Source organism: Tamandua tetradactyla, chromosome 2 (genome assembly GCF_023851605.1).
Source record: "Tamandua tetradactyla isolate mTamTet1 chromosome 2, mTamTet1.pri, whole genome shotgun sequence".
NCBI lineage: Eukaryota > Metazoa > Chordata > Mammalia > Pilosa > Myrmecophagidae > Tamandua > Tamandua tetradactyla.
The window spans coordinates 172,504,724-172,522,379 of NC_135328.1; the positions used below are offsets into that span (position 1 = coordinate 172,504,724).

A 17,656-nucleotide genomic window follows, 5' to 3' on the forward strand; every position below is an offset into this window, starting at 1 on the left:
CTAGGTACCTACAACTGAGTCGGGCCCACACTAGGCTAAATAAATAAACATATAATTACTCAATGAATCAATTAATTGCTCAATCAACCCATCATCCAATCAGTCACAGAAAATGGTTTCAGGAGGCTTGTTCACATTAGCTTTTTTTTTAATGGAAATTTTAAAAGTCCAAAAAGAAAAGCTATTTTGGTCTTGCATTTCAAATCTAATATCCTCATTTGTTCCAAAATGTTTGCTCATAGGTGAAAACTCACATAAATGATGATTAATTCCCACTATGATCAAACACAAAAGCTGGAAGCTGAAACATTTCCATTATTGAAAACACAAGTTCGTCCTATAGACAATGTTTGTAATAATATACTGTGTATAACTGTAAACTGTCACTACACTAATAAAATGCAAAAATTCCTAAAGCAACTAGGAATTCTGTGGCAGATATAATGTTAAAACTAGCCACTGAAGCAGGTGGTCAGAGGCTGTGCACAAACTGGTAGTAACTCACAAAATGCAGTTGGGAGCCATTTTTGTAAAACCTAAGTTTAGAGGTTTTTTTTTTCTTTTTCTTTAGATAAAAAAAATCATATCCCAAGGTATGAACATGTGGAGCAGACATGAACTTCAAGCTGATAAGGAGAATACACCATGAAGTAAGCAGTTTAGGTACTTTCAAACAGGCTGGTTTGAGTGAACAAAGGTAAAACTGCTTATGCAGGAAATATGAATCCATAAATTCATGGCTTGAATATGCAGAACATATACATCAAGGGATTAGTATAATTATTTTGTTGCAGACACACCTGGAAGGTCAAACAAAGCATTCAAATGACATAACTAGGTATGAATGCATCAGAGGATAAATGATTTCTTTCTAGAAGGCCAAAACTTTCATCTCCATCACCCAAAATGCTACGGAGCCAGGCTGATCAGAAAGCTAATGCACAACTGCCTTTTTTTGATCAATGAAGAACATGACTTTTAGTGGACCCAGTCACAAATTAAACTCAACCTGGACAATGATTCTAATTTGGCTTCCCTTATAATAAACTTCACAGATAAAAGGTTGTGTGTATACGTGTGTGTGTGTGTGTTGGTACACGCTGAACATGTATGGGTTTTGCAATGCAATAGGGAACCACATCATTAAGATCTATTTTGAACTGTGCCAAAATAATTAAAATCTCTGACCCATTTCATATACTACATAGTAAACTATTTTCAAAGAATCAATAGTTTTTAAATAAATACCATGTTGATGTGTCTCATTATGATGTTGCATCAAAAAATGTAAGAATTTTTAAAAATTCATTTTCCAATCATATATCAATGGAAATGATTGTCTCATTTATGCCATATCATAAGCCCTTTCATATCAAGTAATATTTCCAGATAACTGAATCTTGTCCCTTAACAAATCAAAGTTTATATTCTAATAACACTGGATGAAAATCTTCCTAAAATGCATTATCACATTATCCTCTTTTTTAAATAAAGTATACTAGCTATAATTTAATCCTTTTAAGGAATAAAATTAAAATTTCCAAGAAAAGGACCAATTATTATTCAGTACTCTAGTTCAACAAGCTACCTAAGATTAAGATGGTTTTCTCCTGTCTTATTTTAATAATTTATCCCCTATTTCCAGCTACCATTTCTTAAAGCTTTTACTGTGTCTCCATCTATCTAGCAAGCTTTCCAATGTACTGTGGGCTAAGACGTTCGAGAACTAAGAGCGTCAGAACCATGTCCAAGTAAGAACCAAAAGGCTTGAGGGGGAGTTTGAAGAGATGTCTGCAAATAAGCAAGTTAACATAGTCGTTGTGGTGTACTTTTTGCTTCTCAGAAACATTTGCTTCCATCATAGTTTGCTTATATTCACAAGAGTTTACAGAGAAAAGCTTGTGATCTCTCTGTCTAGATAAGTGAGATATTATTTTACAACACTTTATTAATAACTATTGGCTTGTCTTCAAAAACATTTCACAGCATCATTATGGTGAATTGATGGCAAAATCTGTATAGTCTTGATTTATGGCCTCCAAAAATGATGAAAACAAATATATCAATTTTAATAATAACTAGCACTTGTCACCATTTCCTATGTGCCCAGCACTCTGCTAACAGCACTTTCCATATTGTCTCCCACTTAATTATCAACCAAGTAAAGAATTTATTGATAGCAAAGATGCGAATGCAAATTCACCATGACTTTTCAGGAATTGTGCTAACTGGCTGGATATATTAAGCAAATGTGCACTACTGGATCATATAAAACAAATTAATATGGTTTAAAAATCTACAAATAAAAACTAATGCCCATGTGCAAGTTTCAAATTAAATACGATTTAGGTGCAAGTCAAATGATCATTCTTCTTTATGGACCATCCCTACTGAAAACTTGAAGAACTACAGCATCTTCTCCCTTCCTTTCCTGCATCTTATGAACTTTTAAAGAAGATATGCCCTTATGCAGAGGGGTGTCTGAAGTGAATCACGAGATTCAGCACAATTTGGCTGGTATGTCAGCTCCCACCTCCCAAAAGGCAACACATTTGGAGGTTAATTTTAAAAATTAATCTTAGTGAGACATAATCACATACAATCAAATGCACAGATCTTAAGGGTTCAGTTCCACAGTTTGACAAATGGATACACCATTGTAACTAGCATTCCAAACAACTTAAAGAATATTCCAATCACCCCAGAGAGCTCCTTGTGCTCCTTTCAGTCAATCTCCCTCCCCAACTAAGTGGGTGTAGTAGCAGTGATGGTAATAGCTACTGTTTATGGATGATTAACAATAGTATTTACTAAGCGCCCAATTTCCAGGCACTGTTCATACATGGCATTCCATTTAATTTCCAAGTCAACTCTATAAAGTTGGTATTATCCCCACCATTCTATGGAGAGGGTGAAAAAAGATAGAGGAGGAGCAAATTAAATTATGCAAGGTCACATAAATACAGAGTGGTAGGATCAGATCTCAATCAAGAATATTTGAATTATAAGCCTTCGTGCTAAACTGTATCACCTCCAGACAAAACTAAGGAGTTACCTGTTAACCCCAAACACACTAAGTAATGGAATTAGTGAGGCCACTAGCTCTAACTCACAATCCCAGCTTTATTACATTCCACACCCAAGTGCCTTATCTTAACAAGCAAGCAAGGTTTCAGAGGCTAGTACTAATGATAACTAAAGAGGATCACTTTCAAGGTCTTCAATTGAAAACCTGCACATGTAAATCCCTCATATATTTTGAGAGCAGTTAGGGAAGGAATAAAGTCATCTCTATTATGTAGGTTACAGCTCCATCAACCCCAAGGATTTGTCAGTGCTTTAAAAAAATGAATGGAAGGAATCCAATCACCTGTTGCTTTTGGTCAATCACAGCGGCAAAGTCTCTGCTCTCCAAGGCCTCATAACTAGAAGGAGAGGCACAGTGCTGCACTGTCACATTATTAGGGAGACACGGTGGCAAACATCTGGATTGAACCTTTTGATTCCTCATTACATTAATTTTATTCAGTGTTTTAAACTCAACCCACTCACATTTACAAAACACTTCACACAGACTACTTCCCTCATGAATGGAGCTTCATTCACATCACACTTAAAACATCAAACGTATTCTGAAACGACTGAGGTTAAAGCTTGTTCAATGTCAATTTGCAAGTATTATAGGCAAAACCAGGCACCCAAATGGAGGAGGGTAATACGAGGCAACCTCCTTAAAGGAATGTACTAAAATAAGATAGCTAGGTAAAGGGCACGGGTAGGAATTCAGAACCCATGGGGCTCAAGCCAAACTGTGTTGCGGAGGCAGGTATTTAATTTACCAGAGGGAAGATTTTATGAGATTTATCGCCCTAGGTGGTATCGGCTAACAGCTTGGGAATCAATATGACTCATTTTCCCCCAAACCTGGAGTTGTTTTCTAGAAGTCCCTCCCCTCGGTTTCCCTGCGTTCTCCCTAAATCCCTTAACATATGTTGGGGGTTGGAAGGTTCTTTCCCTTTAGAAACAAATTGGTCTCTGGCAGGTTCGAGACGTCAGGACGTGTGTTTACTAAATCCTAAACGTAGGACAATCCCCAACCCCAAAAGAGACAACAATTACAACACACAAACATACCCTACCCAACTCCCGGGACTCCTTTTTCCTGTGCTAAACAAGAACACTTTAGCGCAATAAAAGCTCCCTCTCAACCTAATCTAAAAACATCCTAAATCCCAGGTCCACAGCAGACTACAATAGGGGGCGGAGAATGCTGCTTTTCGATAATTAAGGAGTCACACAGACAGAGGCACCCTCCCCGAGGATCTGCGTTCTCCCGGCCTAGCACCTTGGGGACATGTTCGCCCGAAGCCGCCCGGACTTTTTGGCGCCAGCAGCTCTTTCGGCAGAGCCACCCCGAAGATGGCTCAGCAAAGGCGCGGAGGGGAGTGGTGGGGGTGGGAGGCGGCGGCTTCTTCCCCCGCAGGGTCGCCCGTGGCGGAGGAAGGGGCGCCACGCGGCCCCAACTTTCAGCTGTCTCCCCTGGGGCCCGAAAAGTCTCTGAGGACCCGCGGAGGAGTGACTAAGAACTCCGCCCGGCCAGCGCGGCTAGAGGAGCGGTGGGGAGGACGCCACCCGAGCCCGGGACCAGAGGCGTGAGGGGGCGATGCCCAGCAGCAAGAGTCCCCTCCCCCTCCCCCCCGAGTCGAGGTGGCCGAGACCCTCCCGGCACCGGGAGAAGCGCGGTCGCGGCCACGTGGCCCCGCCAGCCCCCACGCCCGTGTACTAGCGGGTGGGCGGAGCGTCGCGGGCGCGGGCGCGGGGCTGAAGCCCAGGCGCGGCTACCTGGTTCTTGAGGCGCATCTTCTCGGCTGCACGGTCCCGGCCGAGGCGGCGGAGGCTGGGTGGGGCGTGGCGCGGCGGACGGGAGACGCCCACAAGAGTCGCACCGCGTTCGCTCGTTCGCTCGTTCGCTCGTTCGCTCGCTCCCTCGTTCGCTCACTCCCTCGCCCGCCGAGCGCCGCGCGGCTACTCAGCCACCCTAGCCGCCGCCTCCAGGGGGCGCCTCGCGCAGGCGGGGAGGGGCGCGCCAGGCCTGTGTGCGGAGGCCGGACCTTGCAAATCGGATTCCCGGGGTGGTTTGGGAGCCTATCCTCAAAAAAAAATTCGTTGAATGAATACATACCTGCTCTTTGCCCCAATACTGCTACCCATGTGCTACTTAAAACTTAACTGAAGTAGCTTCTTCTCGGTTCAAGTTCACCAACATTATTGGAAAAACTTTGTGCTAAGGCCCTGGTGTTTACAAACGTTACCAATTTGAGGCCTTTCGAATGAATCTTACCCTTTGGGGCAAGGGCATTTACGGAAGTGGCTTTGTCTGCGGCAGGGAATGTGCAAGCCTGAGTAGATCCCACAAGCTATGTTTGAAGGACCAAACAAATGACAGAGACGTTTGTGCATTGTGATTACAGGCAAAAATGTTTGTTGCCTCTTGTGACTTGGGAGAACCCTCCAGTTACTCTGTACTCTACGAAACCACGCTAGATGTTGGGAAAATAGGTTTATCAGTCCAGTACTGGGGGAATGTGATGATCATTAGAAAGAGAAAAGTGGCTTCTTTGGCTCTCCCTTTCCATTAAAAAAACTTCCACTTCCAGGGATCAGAAACTCACAAATCTACTGATTCAAAACACAGTATTTACAGAAACGAGTAACAATTATTGGGTTTAAGTAAGCCTAGACTCATAGACTATTAGGCTGGAAATATTAAAAAGATCATCTTGTCCAATTCCTCTTTATAGGTGAAAGCTCTGAGCTCTAGAGAGGACCTGTCCAAGATTACAAGGGAATCGGTAGGAAAAATTGCAAAAGCCTACTGCTTTACTTCATAATTCTCAGCATTCTCAGATTTCCCCAGATGATGTTGGTTTTATTATAATAATAATAGCTGTTAGTTATTGAGCACTTACGTGCCAAGTGCTATGCACTTTCCATAGAGTATCTCATTTAATGTAGGTGCCAGATGATTGCATTCTTAGTATGGCCTGAAAAAGCGAACAATCCCTGATGGTTCTAAGGGCTCTTGTCCCAGTTTCCCTAGACTATGTGATACATACTTTTGTTCCTGAGCAGATGGGGTATACCAACTCAAATTCTGCTAACATAGATCCTTTGACAGAGCAGTTCCACTTTCATAATTTTCCTTTAAGGAAACAATCACTAAGATGTTCAAAGTTTTGGCTGTATGATTGTTTACTGTAGTATTGTGTGAAATAGGGAAAAATTGGAACTAGTCCTTAATGGTCAACCAAGGAGAGTGATCACCTAAAAAACACTGGTATATTCTGCAGGCGTTTGGAATGATACAGTTGAAGAATATTTATCAACATGGAAGGGTGCTCACAATATATTTCAAAGTGAGAAAAGCAGGTCAGAAAATTGTTCAGAATGATCCTGTTTCTGTAAAAGGTAATGGTTATTTTGGAAGATAGGATTATGAGTGATTTTAATCTCTCCCTCTTTTTGCTTATCTGTATTTTTAATTTTTTCATTAGTAAATATTTATTAGTTTGGAATTAAAACAAAATTTGTTTCCATTTATTACTAAATCTGATTGTTATCAAAGTACCTACACAGTGCCAAGGGACAGCAGGCAAGAATTCAGTGTAGAATTCAGCTCACCACTGTGGTTAAAGTATTAATCAGATCTAGGTTCAAATCTCAGCTCTACTTTTTCAGATGTGTCATCCTGAACAAGTTTCTTGGCCTTTCTAATCTTAAAAACAGTAATGACAATAAGAGCTAATATTTATTGAGAAGCACTATATGAAGCTTCTAAATACAATCTCATCCCCGCATCAGTTGATGAGGAAACTAAGGTTTATACAAAGAAGTAACTTGCCTAAATTTACACAGGCAGATAAATATTCTCATCAGAGAGTGGTTGTGAGGAAAAAATGCAAAGAAGCAAATAACTATGTAAACTTGATACATGCTATTGTTTTTAATGATTTAGATACAGCCCTTGTAGCAAATTCTGCTCTTTATAATCATTTTATTGCTCAAATCACTTTTTCAGGAAATCTAATTTGGCTATTTGGTATGGTGGGTGACGACATGGGCTCTATAACCCCCCTTGCTTGGTTTGAATCCAAACTCTGCTAGCTATGTGATCTTGGGTAAATTACTTAACTTCTTTGTGCCTCAGTTTATCTTACCTGTAAGTTGGGATAATATTTGAACTGACTTCATGGGGTTTTTCTGAGGATTAAATGAGTTAACACACAGAAAGCCTTAAGAACAATGCCTGGTATACTTGAATTTTTAAAAAATGATTACACATTTTACTAACTTAAAGTTCTTTGTCACATGCTAATGTTAAGACTTTGATGCATTTTTCTTTTATTGCTATATGAACACATTGTTATTTAATACCAAAAGGTTGTATGAAGGCAAGACCTGTCAGAATTCAGCAGAAGGTGTCTCCATTTAAAAGATACTCATTCATTTACATATGCTCCTGTTATTAAAACAGAAGTTAAATCCAGACATAAGGCATACAAAAAGTACTAATTCTTTCAGTCTTAACTTTTCCAAAATCAGTTCAGCCACGAATTCTTGAAAGAATTTAGCATATTTAGGACTTTACTTTATTGTATATTAAGTTTGTTGTGTTCAATGATGCAATTTTTTCTCACAATTTATAATGTCTTTTGCAATTTTTTCTCACAATTTATAATGTCTTTTGAAAAATTCTGCACAGAGATGAAAAATAACACATCTTCAATTTCATAATTTCTGTCCATATTATTTCATTGATATTCCAGATGTAATCTAAGAAAGTTTTAGGAAACAAATAGGTTAAGGTAATACTACATGAAAAATCTCATCAAAAAACCCAAATCATCATAGGATTAAGAACCATGCTGCAGGGTAAAAAAGACATATTTCCCATAAATTGAAGAACTCTTTTAAGTGAAAGCACACATGTACATATGACTTACCTATATATAATTAAAATATTAATTTTATTGGACAGTATTAACTTTTCTTAAAACAAGTGTTTTGAAATTGTTAAATTCTCTAAAGTACGTATTAATTTTTATTCTCAACATAAACCACAAATACAATCTGTGCTAATTTTTACAATTTCATAAAAGTCATATTGTGGCTTCAGGATAGTCAACTTCATGTAACAAAACAATTTATAAGAGCATGGAAACTTACTTTCTTTCTTAGAAAGGCAATTCCTGTGTTAAGGGCAATGTTATTTTTCTTTAAAAGTCTCCAATCTCCACACAAAGGCATTGCATACTCATCGCGCACCTTAATTATAAGGACACCTGTGTTTCTTTGTTTATCTGGTTGGTCTAGCCTGAGGATTTGATTTGTCACACTCCTCCCCTGTCCCGCCCTATTTCTCTCTTAATGAGAACAACTTAACAATAGCTTCCGTACAACCTCCACAGTTCAAATAATGAATGGATGAACAGAGGTATTAGTTATGGTGAGTGAGTACTTGTTGCTGAATGTTCTTGTAAAGAGCTACAATTCAGCCTTCTTTAGCATGGACTTAGGAGATCGGTCAATTTTTAAGACATCAAAGGGTTTCAGAGCATGAAAGGAGACCCCACCCACCCAGCCTGTTCCTCCTGGGAAGGCACTGCCGTACTGGATGGAGACAGATAACAGCTGCTTGAATCCCACCTCTGTCGTTCAGGAGCCAAGTAATCTTTGGCAAATTCCTTAATCTTCCTTGCCTTGGTTTCTGAATATTAGAGATCGTAATAGTACTTATCTCAGGTTTTTGTGAGGATAATTTTTAATGTAAATGCAAAAAGCAGTCAAAGGAACCACTTAAAACATTGCTTTCTCTTTCTCCTTTCCTCTCTGTATTAGGCACAGTCAAAAAAGGCTGTAACTACGGATGTCCATAGTAGCATAAGCACATGTGAAGATCTGGTTGTTTGAGGGATTTGGGAATTTAATGTAAGATAGAACAGGTGCAATCCTGGGGAAAAAAAAAATGATTCCAAATCTGAGTTTTGATGAACAAGCAGGAATTAGAAGGTGAGACAGCAAACACAGAAGTTTGATAGCATGTTCCTTTTTTTTTTTTAAGACCTACCCTATGAGGCTGTGAAGTAAATGGTATATTTCTATTGTCATTGTCAGAGTGAGACTATCTTGCGATTTTATTTATTATTATGGATATAATAGAATTTATACATTTTTAATGTTTCATCAAGAGATTTTATTGGAACAATGAGTAAGAGTTGTTCTCCAATAAGCCCATGAACGTATGTTCAAAAGCATTTGATTAGAGCCTATGTGCTAACATTTTTAACTACTCTTAGTTGCCCCTTAAATTGCAGTTTGCACTTAATAGATTAGATAATTATTTGCTAATAATGATATGTAGGAAATGATAAGAAGAAAGAACTCAGTTGTCATATAAATTTTAGTGCTGGAAAGGACCTTAGAGATTATTGATACCACCTCTTTATTTTACTGGCCAGGAAAGTAAGATCCAGAGATGCTCAGTACCCTGACCAAGTTCACACAGCAGTTGAGAAGTAAAGTCAGGATTAGAACCCAATTCTCTGAGTTCCCTACCCATCTGTCTTCAAAAGGCAATGGTTACCTTTTACTAGGCACTTCCAAATTGCCAACACGATAACTAAAATCTCTGGGTATTATTTACTGTTATTGTCATTCCCAATCTAATACTTAAGGTTTGAAACCTTTTAAAATGGAACAGGGAATACATTTTTTAAAAAGTTAATATTTATTGTGTGGATACCAGAGAATGAAGAAACAATCTTCACAGAGAGCTTGATTTAATTAACTCCTTAATGTTTTCCTTTCAAAAATAACTTTACTTTTAAATGTCTTTCAGATTTTATTTCTAAGATTCTCCTCAAGGAGTATAATTCAATTCAGTTTGCATCAACAAATATTTATTGAGTTCTTGTGATGGGCAGGGCAAATCTTTCTTACCTCTTGCATTTTCTCTGAATGTCAGACTTCATGAGCGGCAGTGGCAGGCCAGTAAAGGGCACTGGTTTAGGTGTCAAACTGGCTTGGGTTCAAATTCCAGCTCCACAATTAGGGCTCAGGGATCTTGGACAAATTACCTAGTTCCCTTATCCCTTATGGGATATTCCCATATAATATCCCATATTCCCTTATGGGAATATGAATGAAGCCTATCTTAAAGCATTGTTGTAAGAATTTAATTGAATGAATAAGTAAATGGAAACCATTTTATTCATGGTTATGTGTTCCACAGATCACTCATTCATTAAAGCAGCATTCTTTAAAGTCATTTATTGTAGTGTGTGGCAGATTGTATTTTCCAAATGTGGCTACAACAATATTTTCCAACCCAGCTGCTCTTCTGCAATGTGACCTTGCTACTCCCTCACCAGGAGGGGAGACTAATTTCACTTCCCTTGAATCTTGGTTGACTCATTTATCACCAGCAGAATGCAGAAGAAATGACACTATGTGACTTTTGAGGTTAGGTCAGAATAAGTCAGCAGCTTCATCCTAGTTCTTTTGAGATGCTCACTCTGGGGAAGACAGCAATCAAGTAAGACATCTGATTACCCTGAGACAGTCATATTGGAGCAGTCAAATGTGGGCACTTCCATCAACAATCCTGGCTGAGCCCAGCCTTCCAGCTGTTCTGGTCAGAGAACCAGATAAATGTGTGAAGCTCTCCACCAGCTGAATACCATTAACTGAACTCAGTTAATGACATAAAAAGCTTCTGCTCATCTAAGCTGAGTCCTAAGTGAATCCATGACCCACAGTATTTATGAGATGCATTGAAATGATTGTTTTAAGCCACGGTGTTTTGGGGTGGTTTGTTATGTAGCAATGGAACATAATAGAAATTGTAATGGTCTCATTACAATTTACAAACCATTCTGAGCTTCGGTTTCCTCATCAGCAAAGTGGAGGCAATATTACTTTCCAACTATGCCTGTCTTTATGCGTCTAAACATTAGCTGAGAGGTTTAAGAAAAATGTTCCTAAACCTTGAGGTATTAATGCAGTTGTTTTCATCCATACACCTGCATGCTATTTTTTTTTTTTTTGGATGATAGTATACTTGGAAAAAAGAAAATTTCATGTATTCATAAATGGAGAAAATCAATGAAGGTAAAATCATCTGCCTGTCTGTTAACTGGGATCATGAGGTAATAAGTCAAAATTAAGCAACTCTATCCCTAGAGCGTGGTATAATTGAATATGTGCCTAAGTAATTTGCTAGAATACAGGCAGCCATAGGATAGAAGATGTGAACCATTCATTACATATGCTATCTCAGCATTCTCTCCCTTTGCTCATTGCTTACATCTTCCTCCAACAACCTGCAAAACTCTTGTGTCTGCAGTCTTTGCTCTAATCCCAAGGAAAAGGCAGTGTGGTATAACCAGGCAACAAACAAACAAAATTGCCAGTTTTGAAGTCCTATAGGGTTGCAAATTTTAGCCTGCCTATACTAAAGTAGCCAACATATATTTCTTAATTTGGATGAGCCTTGGTTTGCTTTTAGAAAACAGGGCTATTCATAATACTTCATAGACTGTCATAAGGATTAACTGAGTTAATATGTTGTGACTGGAAAGGCTCAGTCAATGTTATTATTATTATTATTATTATTTTGCATGGGCAGGCACTGGGAATCAAACCCAGGTCTCTGGCATGGCAGGCGAGAACTCTGCCACTGAGCCACGGTCAATGTTACCTATTATCATTATATTAGAGTAGCAGAGATTGTTACAGATCATAGCATCCTCTTTTTCATTTAGAAATAGAATCATGAATTTTAGCTGAGTAAGGCCACCAAAATAAAAATTACATTTCCTTGTTTCACTTGCATCTATATATGGCCAAGTTCTAGCTAATCAGAGGTGGACAGAAGTAAATGTGTGCATTTTCTGATTTGCGTTATCCATTCTCCTTTCTTCTTTCTTGCTGACAGGAATGTAGATGTCATGGTGGGAGTTGGACGATGAGATACAAGTAGGCAGAACAACAAAACAGAAAGACCCTGAAACCTTGATGATAAGTTGCCATAGCAGTCATGGACTGCATACTCAGACTTTTTACATGACAAAGGAACAAACTTCAATCTTATTTAGTCCACTGTTATTTTGGGCCTTCCTATCACAGCGATTTAATCAATGTCCTAACCAGAGATTTTTATACCTGGCTAATTGACCTCCTCCACATGGCCCTCCTTTTATCTCTGCCCTGTGAGTCATCAAGAGGCATCAGTTATCTTTTAAATCACTTAACCCAACAGTTTTAGTTTTCTAGGCTGGTCAAAGCAGATACCATGAAATGGGTCAGTTTTTAACAATGGGAATTTTGTTAGTTTACTGTTAAAGTCCAGGAAAATGTCTAAATCAAGGCATCATCAAGGCAATGCTTTCTTCCTGAAGACTGGCTATTGGTGATCCTGGCATCCTTTCCCATTTGGCTAGGCATATGACAGCATCTGCTGGTCTCTCCTGTCTCTTCTGGGTTTCATTGCTTTCAGCTTCTTGTTCCGACTAATCCTTGAACTCCTCATCTCACAATGACTCCTTTCCCTCCAATTCAATGACACTCAGCTTCACAGCTGACTCCAGCCTCCCATGGCCCTAAATGACTCTACCTATAAGCTCTAGAATTCTGTCAGTCTTCTCTCTGATTCCTGCCTCCTCTCTGACAACCTTTTTAAGTCTCTCACTGCCACCAAACCAGTTTTCATTTTCATCATGGTTTCCAACTCCTAGGTTGTACCTTGTGTACCTTGCATGATGTTCTGATTGGCATTTTTGGTGACCATGGGTCATGTAGTCCTGTATCTTCCCTGCCACACTAGAATCTTGCTTCACCTTCTTGATCGTCTGACATTCCCACTTGTTCAGCCCTAGCTCAGGCTGATCCAAGTGGGCCCCCCTCTGGACTGCCCTATCTGTACAGTCCTCTTTCACAGCTGATGTCACTCTGATTTCTCTTTTTTTTATTTGTGTGTCTGTCTTTCCATTAAACTATTAACTTTTTGAGGTTGGAAGCTGACATTAATCTTTGCAACTGCAATTCCCAGCAAAGAACATGTCTCCAAGTCCTAGTGTCACAGTTTTTCCTGTCTCCATACCTTTGCTTTTATCATTTCCCCCTGGTATACTTTCTCCTTTTAAAATCAGACAGATTATTTAAAGCTCATCTCAGATGCCACCTCCAAAATGTTTGTCCTTGTATGACAACGTTTTCCATGGAAGCTTCAAACATTTCATTGGTATTTGTTTGCAGGCACTTTGATTTTAGAGAGTTAATTCAATTACTATGCTTCTACTATGCATCTAGTGTTATGCTGGCCACTTTGTTCAAAGCTATCCATATCCACTCCTCATGATCATCCAATCATTCTGATTTTGCAGAGAAGGAAACTGAGCCTCTGAAAGGTTAAGTGACTTTGTCCACAGTCACACAGCTAGAAAGTGGCAGGACCATGATTCACTCCTAAATTTGTTGCTTCACATATGCTTTGGAACTCTTGTTCCCCCATGTAAGTGTCTTGTCCTTCTTTGTGTGTTTCCTGTGGACAAGAGCTGTGTTCTCAACTTTATGTGTCCTCTAACATCTAGTCCAGCCTCTTACACATAGTTAATGAAACAAAATACACAGAAAATGAAATACTGATATAGGTAATTTCAGAAAACACCTACAAGGCAGCACATGGACCCCCTCCCTCCACTCCCATTTCCCTCCCACTGACTCAAGGGACCTGACTGTCAACCAGTTCACACCCAACCCTTCCGGGAGCAGGTGCTAATTCAAACAGCCTCATTAACAATCTGTGGGGCTCCTGCATTAATTACAGTGGAACATTAACTAAATCCATTTCCCACAATTCAGCGGTTTCTGTTTTTAGCCCATAATGGTGGATCTAGAGGAGGAGTAGACAGAGATCAGGGTTTTCCCATAATGCCCTATGTTCCCTCCTAGTGTTACAGAGGAAAGGAAAAATGCCTGCTGGAAAGCAAGAAAATGGATAAGCTATATAAACTGTGATTTTTGCCTCACAGTCTTTCTTTTCCTTAGCCATATAGACATTATTTATTTTTATATTAAGGTAAATAAATGTAAAAAACAAAGAAAATTTGTCAAGCTACCATTGACTGTGACAGAATAAGCACTCCTTACCCAACTATGTGGTTCCCATGACACCACAGTAATTCCAAAAATTCCCTCCCTTCCAAATGCCACTACTCTCCCAGGAAAAGAAGTCTAGACTCTGGAAGGTTTAGTTTGCTTTTTAGAGTATTTGTTTCCCCCATTTCATCTTGAACTTTTTGAAGTTGGAACTCTATTAATTATTTCTTGTGAACCCAGCTCTTAGCAGAGTTCTTGGTACAAATTAGACATAGTGAATATTTGTTGAATGAATATATATAGTCTAAGTCACTGTTATTTGAACCTTTTTTTTTTTTTAACATAGTGAATATTTGTTGAATGAATATATATAGTCTAAGTCACTGTTATTTGAACCTTTTTTTTTTTTTTAACATGGGCAGGCACTGGGAATCGAGCCCGGGTCTCCAACCTCAAAAAGTTAATAGTCTAGTGGAAATACAGACACACAAATCACTGGCAAGAACTCTGCCAGTGAGCCACCGTGGCCTGCCCTTGAACTTTTTTTTCAGCTGTGTCCCAAGGTAAAAATAAAAATTACGTTCTCTTTCTCACATCTACATAACTAAAACAAAAATTTCATTAAACAATACTTACCTTTACTACCTGCAATGTATTCTGATGTTTTCTATCCAGCCTACACCATCCTAATACTTCATTTCTTTTAAATGCTAGTTGTGACCCAACAAATTGATGTGATAACAACATTAAGGAGTCCCAAACTTAATTTAAATCATATTGGATAAAGTACATAAGGACTGTTTCAGTTTGCTAATGCTACTGGAAATGTAATATACCAGAAATGGGTTGGCTTAATAAATGGGAATTTATTAAGTTACAAGTTTACAATTCTAAGGCCATAAAAATGTCCAAGCTAAGGCATTCAGAGAAAGACACCTTGACTCTGAAGAAAAGTCTGATGGCATTCAGGGTTTTTCTGTCACATGGAAAGCCACATGGTGATGTCTGCTGGCTCTCTCCCTGCTTCTAGTTTCAAGCGGCTTTCCTGGGGGCATTCTTTTTCCTGCATCTCCAAACATCCCTGTCTGTGTTGGCTCTGAGCTTTTTCCAAGATGGCTCCTTCTTAAAGGACTCCAGTAAGTGGATTAAGACCCATCTTGAGTAGGCAGAGTCACATGTCCATGGGAACAACCCATTCAAAAGGTCCCACTATAATTGGGTAGATTACATCTCCACCAAACCCACCTAATCAAAAGGTCCCACCCAAACAGGTCTATACTCCCAAAACTGGATTAGGATTAAAAGAACATGGCTTTTCTGCTGGGCTTTTCTACCAGCACAGGAACTATACTTTATTTTGTATATAGATTATTTCATTCACCTTGACAATGTTTTTTCTATTATCATGTGTTAAGTGAAGGCAGAAATCAAAAATAAACATACGGTGATCAATTTTTTCCTCACACAATAGCTCTCCTTTGCAGGATCTCATCATGTTTAAACTTTGCCTCTTTGCCTTGGAAACACCATGAAATCCTGGAGTAAAAATTAGTCATACTTGCCATTCAGGTTTCTCAGAATATATGCCCATTCTTCCCTGGGCCACCAAATAATAATAGCATTTACTAAATGCCAGATATTGTTCTAATCACTGTGTGTGTATGTATATATCTTCAGCTAATCCTTACAAAAACACTTTTATGTAATAACTATTATTAGTCCTGTTGGATAGGTGAGAAAACTGAGGTGCAGAGAGTCTCTCATTTCTATAAAATAGCAGAGTCACTGTTGGAACCAGCCATCCTGAGAAGGCATGTACATCAGAGCCAGCCTGCTATGGTCAAATCTTGTCTCTACCCCTTAACAGTTGTGAGATCTTGAGCAAGTTACTTAACATCTCTATGCCTGTTTTCTCAACTATAAAATAAGCTGATGATTATAATAGTAATTCCTACCCAAAATACTTGTTGGGAAGATTCAGGGAGTTTATATGTAGTACTAAGAACAATGTCTGGTGCATGGTAAGCACTTTGTGTTTGCTCTTATTAATATGGTACCAGAACCTGCACTCTAAATCATTGTTACTATACTGCCTTTATAAGGCATAGATGTGTTTTCCACAGGGAGTTAGAGAAACATTTGAGCTTAAGGAGACCCTAGAGATCAGGTAGTTCCATTTTGTCATTTTACAGATGGTGGTGGTCTGAAGAGGACAAGGGTCTTGTCTGCAGGCTCTGTGTGGTAGTTAGATTCAGGCATCAGCTTGGCCAGGTGAAAGTGCCTAGTTTTATTGCTGTGGACATGAACCAATGGCATGTGAACCTCATCTGTTGCTGATTACATCCGCAGTTGGCTAGAAGGCATGCCTGCTGCAATGAATGATGCCTGATTTAATTGGATGGTGCTTAAATGAGACGTAGCACAGCCCAAGCAGTTCAGCACACCTCATCTCAGCACGCACAGCTCAGCCAGGCCTTTGGTGATGCAGAAAGGAATCACCCTGGGGGAAGTTGTTGGAACCCAGAGACCTGGAGAGAAGGCCAGCAGAGATCGCCCTGTGCCTTCCCATGTAAGAAAGAACCTCAGTTGAAAGTTAGCTGCCTTCCCTCTGAAGAACTATAACTAAATAAATCCCCCTTTATTAAAAGCCAATCCATCTCTAGTGTGTTGCATTCCAGCAGCTAGCAAACTAGAATACTCTGGTATGTGCCAAAATCGGGACTAGAACTTGGGTTTCCAGTTTCCCCATCTAGTGCACTTTCTACCACTCTGCTTTTTCTCCCTCCTGTATTTAGTCCCTCAGTTTCCTGTGAATACTGGTGTCCTGTGCACTCCATTTTCTCTATGCAGTTGTGTTGCTGGAAAGTACCTAAGTGCTGGACCTTGGGGAAATTATTTTACTCAGCAGCTTATAACACAGACATCCTACTTTATATGTTTAGTCATTGCAGGTATTTAGTATTTTACTGTAAAATGTAAGGGTTAGAACACACAAAATTTGGAACACATAGACCTGCCAATTATGGCTCTATCACTTACTAATCTTTCTGTGCCTGCATCTTCCAGTAGATTCTCTGCTTAGCCTGCTTGCCAAGGCTTCCTCCAGCCTTCCTGCATCTCCTCAGATTGATGAACATAAGCCAAATACATAATTCCTAAGTCCTTTTCCACAATTTGCCCTTAAAAGATATTAGTCTAAGATCTTCATTTAAGCATTCGTTAGTAGCATATTATCAGAAAAAGTCAAATAATTTTATTTGCCTCTGACAGCAAGGGTATGGAGTGTCACTCAATTGAGGATAGATGGTAATGTGCATGGACAGTAATTTAGTTCTCCTTAAAAAGCTTTATTATTTGGTCTGCATACTTTAGGAATATGACCTTTACTCAAGGCTACTCTAAGCATCTCATTTGGCTTTTCAGAGTTGCTGATAATAGATAGTGTTCTGTATTTTGAACTGAGGAAGTGTTTGAAGATCAGTAATGGTTTGGGGATCGA

The 17,656-nt window shown here is 39.2% G+C and overlaps 1 protein-coding gene across 1 annotated transcript in view; it reads right to left on the minus strand.

The window, feature by feature from the left end:
- Window positions 1-4,971, minus strand: part of ELAVL4 (ELAV like RNA binding protein 4) — a 145,970-nt gene extending 140,999 nt beyond the window's left edge. The window contains exon 1 of the mRNA XM_077149713.1: window positions 4,843-4,971. Coding sequence (XP_077005828.1) covers window positions 4,843-4,860 — 18 coding nt within the window. The 5' untranslated portion in view covers window positions 4,861-4,971. The remainder of the gene's footprint in view (window positions 1-4,842) is intronic.
- Window positions 4,972-17,656: the final 12,685 nt, after the last annotated feature.